The 16,817-nt window shown below is 48.7% G+C and overlaps 6 protein-coding genes across 6 annotated transcripts; 2 read left to right on the top strand and 4 right to left on the bottom strand.

Annotated features, from left to right (window-relative positions):
• Positions 1-571: 571 nt before the first annotated feature.
• AO090012000441 (MARVEL domain-containing protein) lies at positions 572-1,264 on the top strand (the record flags this gene model as incomplete). The annotated part of the gene is made up of 1 exon (XM_001727405.1): positions 572-1,264. One exon carries the CDS (start codon positions 572-574, stop codon positions 1,262-1,264), a length of 693 nt encoding a protein of 230 aa, XP_001727457.1.
• Positions 1,265-1,944: 680 nt separating this feature from the next.
• Positions 1,945-5,524, bottom strand: AO090012000440 (putative MFS sugar transporter; the record flags this gene model as incomplete). Its single annotated transcript, XM_023236479.1, has 8 exons — positions 1,945-2,280; positions 2,343-2,727; positions 2,774-2,830; positions 2,979-3,172; positions 3,223-3,307; positions 3,359-3,549; positions 3,613-3,848; positions 5,461-5,524. The coding sequence occupies 8 exons, from the start codon at positions 5,522-5,524 to the stop codon at positions 1,945-1,947; spliced, it is 1,548 nt and encodes a 515-aa protein (XP_023091402.1).
• A 1,087-nt stretch (positions 5,525-6,611) lies between these two features.
• Positions 6,612-8,674, bottom strand: AO090012000439 (uncharacterized protein; the record flags this gene model as incomplete). The annotated part of the gene is made up of 5 exons (XM_023236478.1): positions 6,612-6,637; positions 7,290-7,665; positions 7,734-8,312; positions 8,449-8,488; positions 8,631-8,674. The coding sequence occupies 5 exons, from the start codon at positions 8,672-8,674 to the stop codon at positions 6,612-6,614; spliced, it is 1,065 nt and encodes a 354-aa protein (XP_023091401.1).
• Positions 8,675-12,000: 3,326 nt separating this feature from the next.
• On the top strand, positions 12,001-12,801 carry AO090012000437 (PLAC8 family protein; the record flags this gene model as incomplete). Its single annotated transcript, XM_023236477.1, has 4 exons — positions 12,001-12,018; positions 12,066-12,291; positions 12,345-12,400; positions 12,565-12,801. 4 exons carry the CDS (start codon positions 12,001-12,003, stop codon positions 12,799-12,801), a joined length of 537 nt encoding a protein of 178 aa, XP_023091400.1.
• A 646-nt stretch (positions 12,802-13,447) lies between these two features.
• Positions 13,448-15,120, bottom strand: AO090012000436 (mitochondrial processing peptidase; the record flags this gene model as incomplete). Its single annotated transcript, XM_001727401.3, has 5 exons — positions 13,448-13,838; positions 13,906-14,600; positions 14,661-14,738; positions 14,792-14,917; positions 14,971-15,120. 5 exons carry the CDS (start codon positions 15,118-15,120, stop codon positions 13,448-13,450), a joined length of 1,440 nt encoding a protein of 479 aa, XP_001727453.1.
• A 382-nt stretch (positions 15,121-15,502) lies between these two features.
• AO090012000435 (SDR family oxidoreductase) lies at positions 15,503-16,471 on the bottom strand (the record flags this gene model as incomplete). The annotated part of the gene is made up of 1 exon (XM_001727400.3): positions 15,503-16,471. The coding sequence occupies one exon, from the start codon at positions 16,469-16,471 to the stop codon at positions 15,503-15,505; it is 969 nt and encodes a 322-aa protein (XP_001727452.1).
• Between the last annotated feature and the right edge of the window lie 346 nt (positions 16,472-16,817).

Below are 16,817 nucleotides of genomic sequence, written 5' to 3'. Positions count from 1 at the left end.
AGAAAGGGAAAAGAACAGATGAACGCACGATCCACCCATGATCAATAGCCATGGACAAGGCCGCAAACTGTCTGAAGCAGTCGACCACATTTCGGAGGCAAAGTTTATACGTACTTAGAATGAATGTCCTTCGGAGTGGATCATTTGGTACATACGAACACGATGAAAACTCCAAATACGTTTAGCGCCCGCTTTGCAAGGGTGGCGGAAGCCATACGAATACGTGAGAATCACCTATCCAGGAAGTCAGCCCTAAAATAGAACCGTTTCTTAAATCAGAACGTACCATGGGAGGACGCGAAAAGATTGTAAGTGGAACTAAAAACACTGCCAGGAGGAAAAGATATGCATCTCAAACACCGTCGCCGGTCCACATTTCCAATTTTATACTCGTCACCTCAGTAGTACAGTCTTAGCCCTTTAGACCCTACCTACCACTCCACCAATCTATTATAAAGCACACTAGACCCCCTAGATAGAACCGACTGGGCCCCTACTTCATCTGCCGATCCCATAACTATATATTAGTGACCTTAGTTTCTATACTTCTCCATCCCAGATCTATCCCAAAATGACAAAGTCCAAAACCCCAATGATCGAACAATACTGGCACAAAGGCGGCCTCTGCGGCGTCATTTCCCGCGCTGCACTCCGCACGCTCCAATTCGTCTTCGCCATCGTGATTGCCGGTCTCTACGGCGTCGACCTAGCCCACGCAACAGAGGTCAACGCCCGTGCCCCTTCGCAATGGGTGTACGCCGAATTTGTCGCCGCAGTCACCGCACTCACCTGCATCGTGCACTGCTTCATCACCGTTACCCACGTCGCATGGTCAGCCTGGGACTTCGTGCTCTTCGTGCTCTGGCTGGCCCAGGTAGGCACGTTTGGGGCAATTTATATCTCCAATAACGTCCTAGATGAGTATAAACAAGCGACGTCGTCGATACCCCGTATGCGCGCTGCGGTCTGGATTAGTCTTGTCAGCATGGTGCTGTGGTTTGCGACGACTGTTTTGGGTATTGCGTGGTGTTGCCGGACACGCAAGGTCACTCGGCGGACGGATCAGGTTGAGGCTGGTAAAGAACAGATCCTGGAGAGGGATAGTGACGTGGAGAGTGGTTCGATCTGTGACGAGAAGAGAAGCATGGCTGCAATTCCTGCTGCTATGGTCGCTGAGAAAAGTGTCAAGGACAAAAATGGCAGCAAAATAACGTCTGAGATTAACCGGTCGGATTCTGATGTCTCCCCTCCACCATACTCTTGATTGCTCCGTCCAATGCCGACGATTCACCATTCTCCTAACCGTTGCTACTTTCGGCGCCACATTTTCCGGTCGTTATCTTTGTTTCTGGCTGATAGAGGCCTGCTATGGGATTGCTGCTGCATGATAGTTAGGTTATACAAGGAACCTACCACGTCGGTATAAATGCCCCGATCAACACGCCCCTCTCCTAGGGTCTTTATTCAATGTTCTGGTCAAATGCATTCCACCTTTGCACGGTTTTGGACCGACTAATACGTCATTGTCGAGCTACACGAGCATAGACCAATCTGACATGGTTTGCAGCATATTACATTACAAGATGCAATTGGTGCTAAAGATCACGGACGACAATGGAGATCAGGGCGATGCTGGTAGCGGAAGTCAACTACGACGCAATGAAGAACTTGTTTTATTCACCCTGGTTATATCTTGTTATTCCTTTTGTCAACAGCCAACAGACTTTTAAAATACCTAATGACATTCAACGAACCTCACACATGCTTAAAAGAAGACCTGCACTTGTATCAGGGTATACAATAAAATCTTCACTTAGCGTTCTTCAAACAGATATACACGTCAAGATCTAAAGCAAGTCTGACTAAAAGCATTCAGCCATTTAACAACAGCCGAGACATTTCTTCAAACATCGTAAAATCATAATACAAAGAATAATTCATAAATTAAACCTTCTCAACATGTTCATCAACACCGTGATGTTTCTCTAAGCTCTCATCAGCCACCACGCTCGTACGTCTCAGGACCCCAGTATCTGCGACAAGACTGGCGCCATGTCCATGCATCTTCCGCTCCTTCTGAAGCTCCAAGGAAAGCTTCACGGCGCCCTTGTCTGGATGTGTGAAAAGGTAGTCGATCTCCTCCAGACTCAGCTTGGCGGTTTCGGGGTAGCAGAAGTAAACAAGAGGCACAAATGCGAAATTGGTGCACATAAAGATGAGGTATGCCTTCCACTGGAGACGGTTGATAATTACGGGGGTGATCATGACAACGAAGAAGCTCTGACACTTATTAGTGTCTCCCCTCTCTTTCAACAGACTAAGTGGAATCCAGGTGGACTTACCCAAATCCAATTTGAAGAAATTCCCACTGCCGTTCCCTTAGCTCTCGCATGCAAAGGCAAGATTTCCGGTACATAGACCCATGGAATGCAGTTGACTGATGCACCGAAGATAAGCATGAAGAGGAAGAAGAAGGCAACCGAGGCTGATGAGGTAGCGTGACCATTTTCCTTGCCCTTGAAGCTGAGAAGGACTGAAACCATCATCATGCAGATTCCGAGGCCGAAGGAGCCCCACATCATGGGCGTTCTGCGGCCTACTCTATCCACGAAGAAGGTAGGGAAGAAGCTGCCAACGACAAACATGATCTGGGCGCACCCTCCGATGATCATGGAGAGGTTCTTCGTAAGGCCAACATTGGTGCTGAGGACCGTCGGGATAAAGTATCTACGGTTGTTAGTCGGAAGCTTGACGGGGAGCATAGGAGGCGTACACTAGAAGGTTGATACCGCCGAGCTGGTTCATGAATTGCATTCCATAGCCGAGGAGACTGCGACCTTTATTAGTTTGGTACTGGTGTGAGATTGGAGAGTACACGTACACTCTATGGCCTGTGCAAACTTCGTCGCGCTTGAGGATATTTCTGTTGCCGGTGAGCTTCTCATTTTCAGGAAGTGGGGTTAAGCAGGGAGATATACCTCCACTTGTATTCTCCATGTTTGGTCTCAATAGCAAGAGCCTCGAGGATCTCGGCCTGCTCGGCGAGAATCTTGGGATCGTCTTTTGGCCGTCCGTATACATCACTCAGAATCTGCAGCGCCTCATCGTCACGTCCTTCCTTATAGCAATACCTCGGAGACTCGGGGAGGCCGAAAACAAGTATAATAACGACCTTGAAGCGGTTAGAATCGTTTCACCGCAGTTGGATCAAGAAATACGAACAAATCCAAAGAGCATCTGACACGCAATTGGCAATCTCCAAGCAATTTGGCCCCCAACAAAGCTCATTCCATAGTCGAAAAAGTAACTATAAGGTATGAGCATAGGTATCGTACGACATATTGGAAGACTGTATTACCTGACGACAATGCCCACACCCACCAGTAAAGGCTCGCTACACACAAGCTTACCGCGCTTGGATGCCTCACAGAGCTCTGCTTGATACATGGGCACAGTAGAGGTTTCAATCCCTGTGCCGATACCCGTCACGAAGCGACCAACCATCAAGTGTGGAACGGAGAATGCAGATGTTTGCAAGGTGGCACCGATCTGAAGACGAGGGCCACAAGTTAGCAACAGATCTATCACTGTTTGATCTCCAAAAAAACTTACGATCACCCAAACCATCGCAAGCCACATTGCTTTCCTCCGTCCGAGCCAATCGCCTACTAGGAAGTTCACAATGCAACCGGCAAAGCATCCTAGATTGTATATGGACACAATGATTCCCATCAAGCTGTCTCCTGGATTACCCATGGTGTCGAGAAAGTCTTCATTCTCGACAATTCCGGAGAAAACACCTTGGTCATATCCTGCGAGGGTCAGCGATTCCATCCACGGATGGCTGTCTGCGATTGAGTCGATTACCAAAGAGAATAAACGCCATTCCACAAGCCGCCCAAATGGCAGCTTGGAGGGTGAACCCCGTGCCGAATATATTGAGCTTCACCATTGTGCCTCACGATGTCGCGTGGGTCTATATGGGGATAGTCTAAGATAGAAAATCTGGGGAAGTGGACCAGATGGAGATATGGCGCAGTACGGGGTAGATAAGATTTATACATGATCACAATGCATGTGTCCAAACTGGGTCAAATGTGGTGTATACGAGTCATCATGTCACCTGTAAGTGTAACTTGACCAGTCGGCAAAAAACTGCCCCGGATGCAGAAGAGCCGACCAGCCCAAAGAGGCAGTCCGAGCCACCCGTTACCCCAGAAAGTGGCCCTACCCCGCAAGAGTCTAACCTCAAAACGGGGGATCTTCGCCCTCAAAATTGCCTCTGCTCGTCTTTTTAGACGTCATCACCGTCGCCAATCCCCCAACACGGACTCTTTCCCCAGCTTTTCAGATCGGTGTGGAGCCATTGGTGGAAAGAATCAAGGCTATCGAAGGTAACGTCGCCATCGGACCATACAATCCACGGACAAGGCCCGCCTTTTTAGCCGAACCAAAGAAATCAGATAAAGAACGAATCGATCTTGGCGCCGTCCTAACTGCCGACTTAAGGGGAAGTAAAGGCGAAAGGCAAGTGTCTTTAGCCGAATACCCTTAGTTTTATTGATAAGCGGTCTTCGGCTCAGGAACCTTTTACCCAATCAATTCTTCTTCCCGAAGATCCCAACGTCAATCCCTCCCCAAAGCCTACCCCAATTTCTATCGGGGTCTTGGCCCGTCTTTGTGCAATTCCAAACAAAAAAAAAGGTTCCTTTATCGTGAGAGACAACGATCAAATTGAGCAATGTTTTCCGCTGAGCCGCCTCCGAAGCGCCGGCGAGTCTCGAGCACCGCCTCGCAACATCCACTGCCCGCGGAGGAAGAGCAGTCACCGGGTGCGAATGAGATAACTCACTCAAATCCAATTGATTATCATGAATTTCAACCACTCCCTCCGCAGAGCTACGATGGCATCAGCCACAGTTCTCCCGCATCGGGAGGGCCATTCCAGTCTCCCGGAAGCTGGTATCAGGATGGCTTCTCTCAAGATCCAGGATTCCTCGCCTCCCAGGAAGAACTACGATGTATCCTTTTCTCGCTGGCTTATTCTGCTGCTCCAACGCGAGCACCAAGCCCCGATGCCGGGATACTAGACAGGCTTGGAGACAGAGGGACAGATCGACTAGGCATTGACATGGTGCCTCAATCCCACCGGGAAAGGCAGCGGGAAGAATCTCACCGGTCGCCTTTTTCAAATAGCAAACGTATTAAATACCTCAAGAATTACGTGACTGAGGTAGCTCCGTGGGTAAGTGCACCCTGTGTACCATCTTTGGTCCATTTCCTTTATTAATTGACACCCGGTAGCTCGACATGTTTGACTCGCAATGCACGTTCCGTCAGCAGCTTCCGGCACTAGCGCGGACATTTCCCGCTCTGTCTTACGCCATTCTCGCCTTCTCGGCACGGCATATGGAACGCAAAGAGGGTGTTCAGGACTTGTTCGATAGTCTTGAGCTATACCAGGAAGCAATAAGACTCCTAAGCCCGGTGCTGCAAGTACGCGATCCGAAGATTGTAGCCGCATGTGTACTACTTTGCTGTTTGGAAATGATGTCCGCTCGAGCGCAGGATTGGCGCCGTCATCTCGAGGGTTGTGCTGCTCTATTTGATGCCTTCGAGATTCATGGATTTAGTAACGGGCTACTTCAGGCTGTGTTCTGGTGCTATGCGAGGATGGGTAAGCTTTGCTTCCCCTTATCTCAAAAGTACATTCGGTCTCCATTATGTACAAATCTAATCATATACTCAGATCTTTGTGGTGCACTCATCTCGGATGGTACTCAAACTACGCTTCTGCACCCTTCCAAGTGGCTTCCCCCGGGCTACCAAGAAGAGGATGCATATCAATTGTTCCAAGATGCTAGGTCCCCTGACATGCATGCCAATTATGCTGTGTATCTCTGTATGAGAGCAACTCAGCTCGTCTCAGATCGCACGAAATTTGTGGAGTTGCATGAACAAAATGGCTGTAACCTGGAAGCATTCTGCTTGCGCTGGGTTCGGTTGTGGGACGAGCTACAACGATGGTTTTCGGAACGGCCGAGCGAATTGCTGCCAGTCCAGACGATCAACCGTAAGCCTTTCCCACATATTCTGTTTGTTCAATGGGCTGCCATCTCTTCAAACCAGCTCTACCACACGGCATGCCTCCTGTTACTCAAGATGATGCCCAAGGGGATCAGATTGCCGCGATCACCCAGTTTATCCATGTTATGGCATGCGCGACGAATCTGTGGTATCTCTCTAGCAAACCCGCACCAGGGGTGTCTAAATAACGCCTTACAGCCACTGTGGATTGCAGGGCGGTTGTTTAGCCATGCGTCGGAGCATAAGGAGATCACAAAGCTGATCCGAGACATTGAAGCTGAAACGGGATGGGGGACGTGTTGGCGGATTCGAGATCTGGATATTGCTTGGGGTTATAGTACCCGCCGTCGCACATCGAACGATCATGATCAACAGTTCTCCACTGCCCGTGAGCCGCCGCGAGTCTAACCATGAATGCCTGCCCTAGCCAGACACTTTTTCAAATGCCGTCGAGAAAAGACCATTCCTCTCGGAGGTGGCTCAGATATTCGCCGGTATCCCAACCGGTAATTTCACGAATGCGATTAAAGCCTTGCAAGATCTCCTGTTGCTGCGATTCGTGCGTCATATGCTTTGCTGCAAGAAGGAGAGAGGCGAGCAAGCACGGGTCCCAGCCTTCACGGGTATCATTATTCAGCGCGATGCCGCAGATACGGTATGCGTGCCACAAAGGAGATAGGACTGGAGACTGCGGGTGATTTAGCAGTGCAGTTCGTGGCTTACATTGGAGCAACAACAGCATTGCAGTATGGTATATCTGGTTACTAAACGTTCCAGATCCATTCGCGAATAGAAGCAAGGGAAATTCGCTCCCTTGATTGAGTACTTGGTCTCTCGCGTCTATCTCCACCATTGGTTCGAATTCTAGCGGCCGCAAATGGTGCCATTGCTCAAGCTCCCCAAAAGCTTGCAACCAATTTTCCGTCACCTCATGCGAAGTCGCAAGAGGATGTGGTATCGCCTCTTGATGGCATAGGGCTAAAGCCTTCCCACATAACCACAAGACAGCATTGGTATAATGGCTTACCCTTTCACATACATCCTCGGTACGAGATAACAATGATAGGCTGGGGATCGGGAGCATTGGGAGCGGGATTCGAAGGGGGACATCGTTAGCGAGCGCCACTCCTAAGTCTGATAGGTATCATGTTAGTTAACTAGTGTAAACATCAATATGACAGAAAGTACAACGTCGACCGTACCTATACGTAAAAACATCCAGTAAGCAGTCGATTCAATGTCCTTGATATAGGCATGCTGAACCAAGTGATTTACATAAGGCACATCCCTATTCACCCAGTCAATCCACGCTTTTGGAACATCAGTGACTAGAGTTCGAATTTCTTCGAGAAGGGATAGCATTATAAGCTCCGTGAAGTCAGGATGATTGTGGTCTAGTTGGTCCAATTGGTTACTCTTTCGAAGGGTCAGCTGCTCAAGACCTGCTCTGTTCCAGTGACCTCGTTGAATGATGCACGATTCTGAAAGTGATAATATCGCAGAGAGAAGCTTTTCGGAGCTCGTTGCCATTTGAATTACATTAATTCCAAATGGGTGTCGCAAATCACAAATGTCAAGCTATATTTATCAAAGGAGAGCAATTAGAAAAGCTTATATATGAAGGTGGCAAACAAGAATGTCCTTACCCAAGTAGCAACATGGTAGCGGTAATGGCGGAGAAGTTCCAGCTTGCGAGCTTCCGATTCAACGCCAGTACTCGTCATTATGGAGGTTGACAGTTCATTTATCCTCGTATGTCCGGGATCGTCCAAAAGTCTGGTAGTTACTGCTTGCAGTGCAATTTCCTTTACCTCCGAGGGACGGGAATTCATCAGCGACGATAATGCGATATTGGGACTGGGAAGCGACAGGTTGGTCGACTCCGATCTAACATCGTTAGAACCAGCTGTTGATCCTAGAGCCAGCAGGCCTTGCACAGCATCATCTTTGTCCTGGTGAGGGGTCCCATCCGGGGATATTTTCAAGCCTCCCCCCCAGTGTGATAAGTCCAAGGTATCATGATGAATACTACCCCCATCACCATAATGCTCATCCAAGTCAATTCGGTTATCCTTCCCAACACTATCTTTCCTATCACCGGCGATGACTACTGCACTATCTATAGGAGCACTCTGATGATGTGCCTCTGGGATGCTGGCAACGGGGGACGGCGAATCCTCCACGGAAGCATCCGTGGTACAGCCCAGTGGATCTTCCTGGACAAACTAAACTCAAGAATCAGTATGCACATACAACGAATATTTCCCCAATCAAGAATGCAGTTCAATCTTAGAAAGCAAAAGGCACTACCCACTTTGATCTTCTCATAATTTACTTCCGGTTTGGGCGTGCGCAGCTCACTTGCAGTGACCGTGAAAGTATTCTTCTGCAAGAAGCTAACCTGTAATCCATATTGACAGTCTAGGTTCTTCTCGATACAATTTTGGCAGCGCGGTTTTCCTTCGTCGCCTAAAATTTGAGGCAGGTTCAATTAGTGCCGCGCTACACCGAGGGTCTGGTTTTCGAAACATAATATTACTCACATTTCCGCCGTCGCTTTCGACACCGTAAACACCCGGTCCTGCATCTCGTAAATTTAGGGGCAGTTTTTGTTGGAGAGCCGTCGTCGTCCATCGTCAGGAGCGTTGAAAAGCAGGAGTCAAGATAATCACATTTTCGCAAGGACGGGGCCTTGGGGCCTGGCAACGATCTAAATACGGAAAGCGCAAGCGTCAAAGGAAATTCTGGGGAACTTTCCCGACTGGATTTCCCCACATTATCGGTTCCTGTGGTGGTTCCAACTGCCGTCCCGGGTTTCCCGATTTCATTTTCTCTTTTCATTGACCTAATATAGCTCGTGCGATATCACTCTTCCATCCCGTGTCATAGTGTTTCCAATATAGACCCTGCGCCATTACTGGGTCGTTTTTGAAATTGACAGCAAAGAACTAATAACAACACCGATTTGTTACTCTCGAGACTCGAGCAACGAGTAACTGTCAAGATCAATAACACCAGCAGTTTACTAAACCTGAAACATGTTCTGGCGAGCAAAGTGACTTTTCCGGGTTCCTTAATGACCTCGTCCTGGTGGAAGAGCCAGTTAATATTTTGTCCACCGATACACAACCCGCTGGCCAAATTCATCAGTCAAGAGAAAGGGAGAGGAACGAGCTGCATACGATGTTCCCAACTATATAATGCAAGAGACAAATTCAGAAACCATCCTATTCGTTCATCGTTACCTCTCACTGGTCACTCCAGATGATCTAAACGGTTCGAGAAACCATCAGTAAGGGCTGGAGATCAGTGAAAATTACCAGCTCACCCAGAGGTCTGATTGCAAACTGGCACTCAACATAGAGGGCACACACACAAAGTCAACCATAAGCGAGAAAAACTATTCCGCGCAGTCTCAGTGTTCTACGTGGTATCTAATTCTTCTAACGTTATATTATTTCAGAAAAGTCACTCCATGCTGTGGACAGCCAATGAATCCCACAAATAGCAAACAATTGTCCCTGGATACAGCATTGATATGATCCTGAAAGCAATTGCTTACAACCACCCATACCCTAGTCTTCACTGTTTTCCCTGCGGCCCCCAGCCGAACCGAATCATTCTACAATAAAATGCCTTCTCTAGTCTCTATACATCGCCTGGTTCATTCAAGGACGACGTGAGTACACCGGACAAACTTCTATATCGAAAAGGCTATCTGCTATGCCTGGGTCCTTTTTCACCCTGTGAGACACCAGCTATATGAATTTAACAGAACTCTATATATCCGTCATACCGGGATGTCCGACAGAGACCTGCGATTTTCCGCTATTCCAATCCCCGGCCGTTTGCCCCATGTGGTGAAGTCTCACATAGGCTGTCCCTAAGAAGGCAAAGGTCATCTTGCGAAATAAGTCCAACACTGTCACTCCCTCGAAATAGATTGTCACTCAATATCATCGACGTTCCGTATTCAATATACATCCCGGCGGCATTTTCGTGTTAGAGGGAATTACTACTAGTACAAGACCTATGTCGACCGACACAGTTTCCAGTTTCTTAGACAACAAATCCCTTCTGGAGCTTATAGGCTCAGTCCAAGTGCTTCCTTTGGATTCTCAGCCTTCCAAGGCCGCCCGGAACGTTTCAACGCCAATGTTCGTATTGACATATCAATACCTACCACTTCAATCAATAAGATGATTGTATGGTGAATGTCTACTGCGATCCAAAACACCGCCGTTTTACTCTTGAGTCCCTCCTCCAGCTGAAGGCAGCGCTCGTTCTCGTCGTCGAGCAGCGCACTTGTGGTTTTGACCAATTGCTTATTATAATAGCACATAATGTGTAAATTCTTGCTATTAATTTGCACTTTAGGTATTAAGTCTATGTGTAGCAGACAATGAGTCATTCAGACTGCAATTTCCGCTCCCTTACTCCTGACTACTTATCTCTTTAGTAAAATCACATTGCAAGTCAAAGGCTGGAAACTATCAGTCCAGAAATCATCGACCGTCCGCTGCGCTCGGGGTTAGATCGAAACATCCATCTAAAGCGAATGGCAGTTGCACGCCCGGGGAGTCACGAATCGGGCACAAGGAGGCTGACGAGGTACCAATCAGCAACGATATACGAATTACCAGCCACTATTTGGTTCAATCAAATATTGGTAATAGTACAGGCTACATATTCAAAGTGCGCCACTTGATATATATCCTTTCAAGGAAGATGGTGCTCTGCGGGATAAACAGAATTTTCTCTCTACAGCAGTGGAGTATCTCTCTAAAGGCTCCCATTCCGAATATAATCCGGTTGACAGCATTCAGCCGGCAGTCTCTTTCGGTATCTCTCAAGTGAAACAAGTCCAGATAGAATGATCAAGGGAAAAGGGCAGGTGGCCCTCCAGGTCTAGGCAGCACACTCTAAATTGATTAATGTTTCTTAAGATTGCCAAGCGAGTACCCACCCGGCAGGCACTAGCACTCTCCTTAACCACACAGTGTGCCCTACAGGCAAGCTGCCAGGCACGAAACGTCCCCTACATAGAGGCTCAAAACATGGAAAGAAAAAGAGAGAGGAAAACTTTTCGAAGGGAGACACCAGCTCTCAAGTATTAACAAGCTTAGTCTACTGCAAGGGGAACGACACTGATCCTTGATTCCCCAATCATGGCCCATTGAACGGTCCACAATCTTATCTAATGAGTTTGTTATTCTTAGCGATAGTTAGGTTGCATTCTATTAGTGATGCAAACTCGGCTGCATGGCTGCCTGTACTACGATCCATCCTTTATATTCCAAGCCAAGCTTTCAGGGATAACAGAAACAAATTAGTGACAATAAGAGAAGGTTAAGAGAATTAAAACTCGATCTGTTCGTAAAACACGAGCCAACAACCCGAACTCACCAAACTAGTAACCCAATATCAACTGATCGACCCGGTGAGGCTCGTATTTCAACTTTACAAAAGGGGCTAAACAGCAATCCGTGGCTTCGATGGACCCAAGCTGAACCTCTCAGAACGTTAAGTAGAGGCCAAGGACAAGACACGAGGATCAGCGTTCCTCTATCGCAATCCAAGCAAGACCCTGTGCCAATCTTCATTATTCTCTCCGTGACCCTTAAGGGTTCCGTCTCGGGTCTTTCACGGTTTCACCTTCAAGTGCTTAACTCTTTCACAATTTCATGTGCCTTTTTCCCAAGTGATAATTATGTAGAAGAGTGTCTTTGTGGAAATGAGACGATTCTCAAACCGTCCAAAGCCATGTCGATCCAAACGGCCCTGCCTGTTTGCCTAGAGAAGGTCCACAATTAATAGGACTCTGTTAATTTCAACCTTTAAGGCTTGTGAAATGGGTACATCAACAACGATGTCCGTGCTTTTTTTTTTTATTTCCTTTTTTTTCTAGCCAAAATGGCAAGGAGCAGCAGAGTATATAAAGTCTTTAAGTAATTCCTAGTCCTTATTAAATCCCATAGCCCCATTCTTTCATTTCTACCCTCGACACTCGTTTATATACTCCCAACGATACCTTCCTACAACGACCTCACATACTCACACAGTCAACTACACCTACAACTACACCAACCACCAAAACCCAAAAATCAAGAAAAATGGGTGTCCCAGAATCCGAATCCCCCGCCGTCCAACAGCAAAATGAATGGTCCAACGGCTTCTGGGACTGCTGCTCTCCCGCAGGGACCTGTATGCTCTCCCCCAGATAATACCCCTACTACTTATACAATACATAACGAAAGCTAACGTATACCGAACCCAGGCTTCTGGGGCTGTTGTCTCCCCTGCTGTCTCTTCGGTAAAACACAATCTCGACTCGAAGACCCCCAACTTAAAGAATATAGTTATATGAACGGAAATGTACGTACCTACAAAGATACATACAGACATAGCTCCACCCCCATCCCACCACCACCATACCAGCCACCCAAGCCCCAGAAACAACAACTAACAAAAAAACAGTGCTGTCTCTACTACCTAACAGCCCAAGTAGGTTTCCACTGGGTTCTCCTCATGATTCGCCGCGGGGAGATCCGCCAACGCTTCGGCATCGAGGGCTCCGGTGTCAGCGACTGCTGCTCGTCGTACTGGTGTCCGTGCTGCGTGATCGTGCAGCAGGAGAAAGAGATTGAAGCGCAGAGTGAACGCCTGCAGACGGGGTATCAGGCACCGGCGGGTATGGCTTATGCGCCTCAGTGATTTGAATTTATTCTGGATTCTGTGGTCTGGGGATTTGGTTTTGTTGTGAAGAGGGTTCTTGCTTGGAGATGCAAGGTTTCTGTCATTCTCTTATCTAAATTCTTTTCTTTTCTTTTCCTGTTTTCTGATGTGTTGTTGGCTCTTGGTTTTAGGCTTGGGAATGGGTGTGTTTTGATTCTCCTATGACTTGGACTTCTCTTTCGTTAGGTTTCTTTTCTTTTGTTGATATATTCCTATGGTGGTAATGGTGAATAATGAGACGAGGGATTGATTGATGGGTTACTAGTATAGGGTTTCAATCTAGTCTCTGTTCGTTCAATACTAGTAATAGCGGAGGCTTGTATGGTGTTCCGTTGTAGGTTACTAGAGTAAGTGTTAGCAAACATGCTACTTCTGTCCATAGGCTAGCCGCAGGTTTTACGAAAAGGTTCTACTGACATTCTCTACACACTACCATATACACAAAGTACAATGGACCAGATAACTCGTGAACAAAAGAAATACAGTTTTAAGTATATCAGTGACAGTTGTGTACTGTACAAAACACGCTACCTCGGCGACTACCACCTCATCTATCTATTAATCACCAAATCAAACGGAACAATGGCCATAACTCTGAGACACGCAAATCCTGCTAACCTAGCATTTACAGGGTGTTACGGCTGGTGTCCGCGCGGATACGGTTGTAGTCGAGGAGACCCTCAACGCTGCCGAAGGCGCTGACAGCGACGTCCTGATCCCAGATGCGGCGGTTGGCAAAGTCCATGACATCCTTCTCGCTGATCTGACCGATTGTGCGCTCAATGTCCTCGGGGGAGAGGCGGCGGCCAGTGGTGATGATTTGGCGACCAATGTCTTCGGCGACGGCGGTGGTGCCGTCAAGGGAGAGGAGGATGGAAGCCTTGAGCTGAGCCTTGGCACGCTCAACCTCGGCAGAGGTGACGTTGAAGCACAGGCGAGACCACTCACGCATGGCGAAGTGAGTGAGGTCGTCGAGGGCGGTCAGGTTCTCAGACACGAGGTAGATACCCCAGAGACTAAGAGCTCATCGTCAGCAATGCAATCAAACAGCGAGGCTGCAGACTCAGCGAGATATATACTTACCCAGTGTCGCTGTAGCTGGTGGAGAAGCTCATGAAGCTGTTGGCAAGGCCGTGGTGCTCAACGAGGGAGCTGAGCTTGCTACCGAGGTAGGGAGAGTTGCCCATGGCACGGTCCCAGTTGCCAACAATGGCCTGGGCGACGAGGGCAGTGAAGTAGTCATCGTCCTTCCAGCTGACACCCTCAACGGCGAGGGCAATGTGAGCAGTGGGGATGGTGTCATCACGGAGTCTCACTTCGGATCCAATGAACTCGGGGGTGCGCTTCTGCTCAGCGGTGAGGGCGAGAGCAGCAGAGGTAGGGGGCTTGCTGGGGAGGCTGCCGAAGTGCTCCTCGGCGAGGCGGACAAGCTGCTCGTGAGGAATACCACCGGCACCAACAAGGACCATGCGGTCAGCAGTGTAGTTGGTCTTGATGTAGTCAACCAGGTTGTCGCGGGAGATGGTCTGGATGTTCTCCTTGGGGCCGAGGATGGTGCGACCAAGGGGCTGGTTCTGGTAAGCGGTGGCGTGAAGGTGGTCGAAGACAACCTCCTCGAACTGCTTGTCAACCTCCTCCTGCTCACGGAGGATCACGTCCCTCTCACGCTCAATAGCACCAGGCTCGAGCTTGGAGTTCTGAAGGATGTCGGCGAGGATATCAACGGCCTTGGGAACATCGTTGTTGAAGGACTTGGCGTAGTAAACGGTGTTTTCTCTCTGGGTGCCTAGTTAGTTTCCGAGCCAATTCTGGACTCTTATCATAATCCCGGGTCGTACCGATGTGTAGGCGTTCAAGTGAGCGCCCATGTTCTCGATCTCAAGCTCCAATTGGTGCTGGCTGCGCTTGTTGGTGCCCTGGAAAACTGTTAGAAACATGTCCACTGCTTAGGATTGGGCGAAAGAAATACCTTGAAAGCAAGGTGCTCAAGGAAGTGCGCGGTTCCGTTGGTCTTGTCAGTCTCTGCCCTGCTGCCGGCATCGATCCACACGCCAACAGTCGAGGTCTGGGCCCATGGGGAGTACTCAGTGGCGATCTGAGACCAGTTAGTGATCTTGCGAAGCGATTGAGCATACTTGATTTCCGTACCGTGAAGCCGTTGGAGAGGGTGGTCGACTGGGTGGTGGATGGGAGGGTAACCGGGGAAGAGAAGCCTCGCTTGACGGGCTGGATGGACTTCAGAGCAGCCCGGCTCCGGAGAGCCTGGTTGAAATTAAATGCTAGGCGCCGGGAGGCCATTGTGACAAGAATTAAGGTGGATGTGGAGGGAAGGGGAGGGATGGAGTAAAGGTGCAACGGCTGTAAAGACGGTCAGCCCTGGAGATGAGAGGTTGAAGTTCGGGAGTCAAATTGTTCGCCAGCCCGTCAGCCAATCACATGACCCGCTTTTCCAAACCACTGTTTTCGATCCCGACTGTTCCCTAACGCTCGATTCGGCCATTGAACCGCGACAAGCGATGGTTGAACATGAAGTTCTTCTCTTCAACGAACATTTTTTACACTGATCTTGATGGCATACAAGATATTCTTATAACTCCCCTTGTTTTTCTATTCAAGGAAAAGAAGAAATATTCATATTCTCGCTCATACTAACTTTACAACAACACACACAACAGCAGCCTCACGCAAACCGACTCGCATATTGCCTGATATTCTCAATCATAGGAACATCCTCCGCAAATCCCAATTTGATCGCACGATCCGTCTTGAAATTAGGTGTCCACGTTTGCACAATCTTATCAATAGCGGCATCGTACTTCTCCTCCACCAATGCTCTTCGTTCCTTACCACCAATCTCCTCCAGCGCATCCAGCATTTCCTGAATACTAACCTTCAATCCGGGGAGATTAACAGACCTCGACTCCCCAAAGGCCTCCTTCGGAATATCCTTAGCATGCAAGAGATTCTTCACCACCGTATAAGGGGAACAGATCCACATCTCCGTTTCCTTACTGACCGGAAGAATCGCCTTCTTCCCGTTAAACGGCTCCCGGATAATATCACTTGCAAAGCTGCTCGCAGCCTGCGTGGGCTGGCCAGCTCGAACAGTGACCGTTGGGAGACGCACTGCTCTACCATCCAAAAAGCCCCTCCTCGAGTAATCGTTCAACAATGTCTCGATGATGAGTTTCTGCGATCCGTAGGAGGACGACGGCACAGGAGGGAAGTTTGTTTCATCGATGACGAACCCAGCAGGGGCAAGACCATAAACCGCCAAGCTGGATGTAAATACCACTTTCACTCCGGGCATAACGGCCCGAAGTCGGTCTAGGATATATCGGGTGGCATCGAGGTTGACCCGCATGCCCAGCTCGAAGTTCGCTTCGGAGCCGCTGGACATGATTCCGTGTAGCAGGTAGACGGTGTCGAAACGGTGAGACTCGGTGAACATCTCGTCAACCACCTTCGGCGAGGTGAGGTCCGCTTGTACACATTTCACTCGCGACGTATGTTGAGCAGCGGCAGCAGCGGGAATGGCCGGTGTGACAATGTCTGTGAGCGTTACAGTAATATCAGGGGAGCTCGAAAGGAGGGCGGAAGCCAATTCCTGGCCCACGTAGCCGTTTGCGCCGGTAATGATAATCGACATGTTGGTCTATAAGACTAACTTCCAAAGTTGGTCTTTTATTCTCGTAATGATTTGAAAGAGATCAAGGTAGACGTAAGCACAGGATACAATTCGTGGGGTATATATAGTTTCTCACGAGACTGCCTGAAATCCGATGAGAATATTACCGTGACTTAAATAGCAATTATCCCAGTTGTCAAGATACTGCGGGGTCAGAGGGAGAAAGTAATTCTCAGCGTGGGATGATCCCCGCTCTCGGTCTCTGCAAGCCCCCATAATCATGATGGTGTCAGTTACGAAAGGCTGTACTACGCAGCAATTCCGAAGTGAACAAAAGGCCTGCGGTCGTAGTCGGAGAGTAATCCGA

Source organism: Aspergillus oryzae, chromosome 4 (assembly GCF_000184455.2).
Source record: "Aspergillus oryzae RIB40 DNA, chromosome 4".
NCBI classification, from domain to species: Eukaryota; Fungi; Ascomycota; class Eurotiomycetes; order Eurotiales; family Aspergillaceae; genus Aspergillus; species Aspergillus oryzae.
This window is presented reverse-complemented; position numbering and strand designations above follow the sequence as displayed.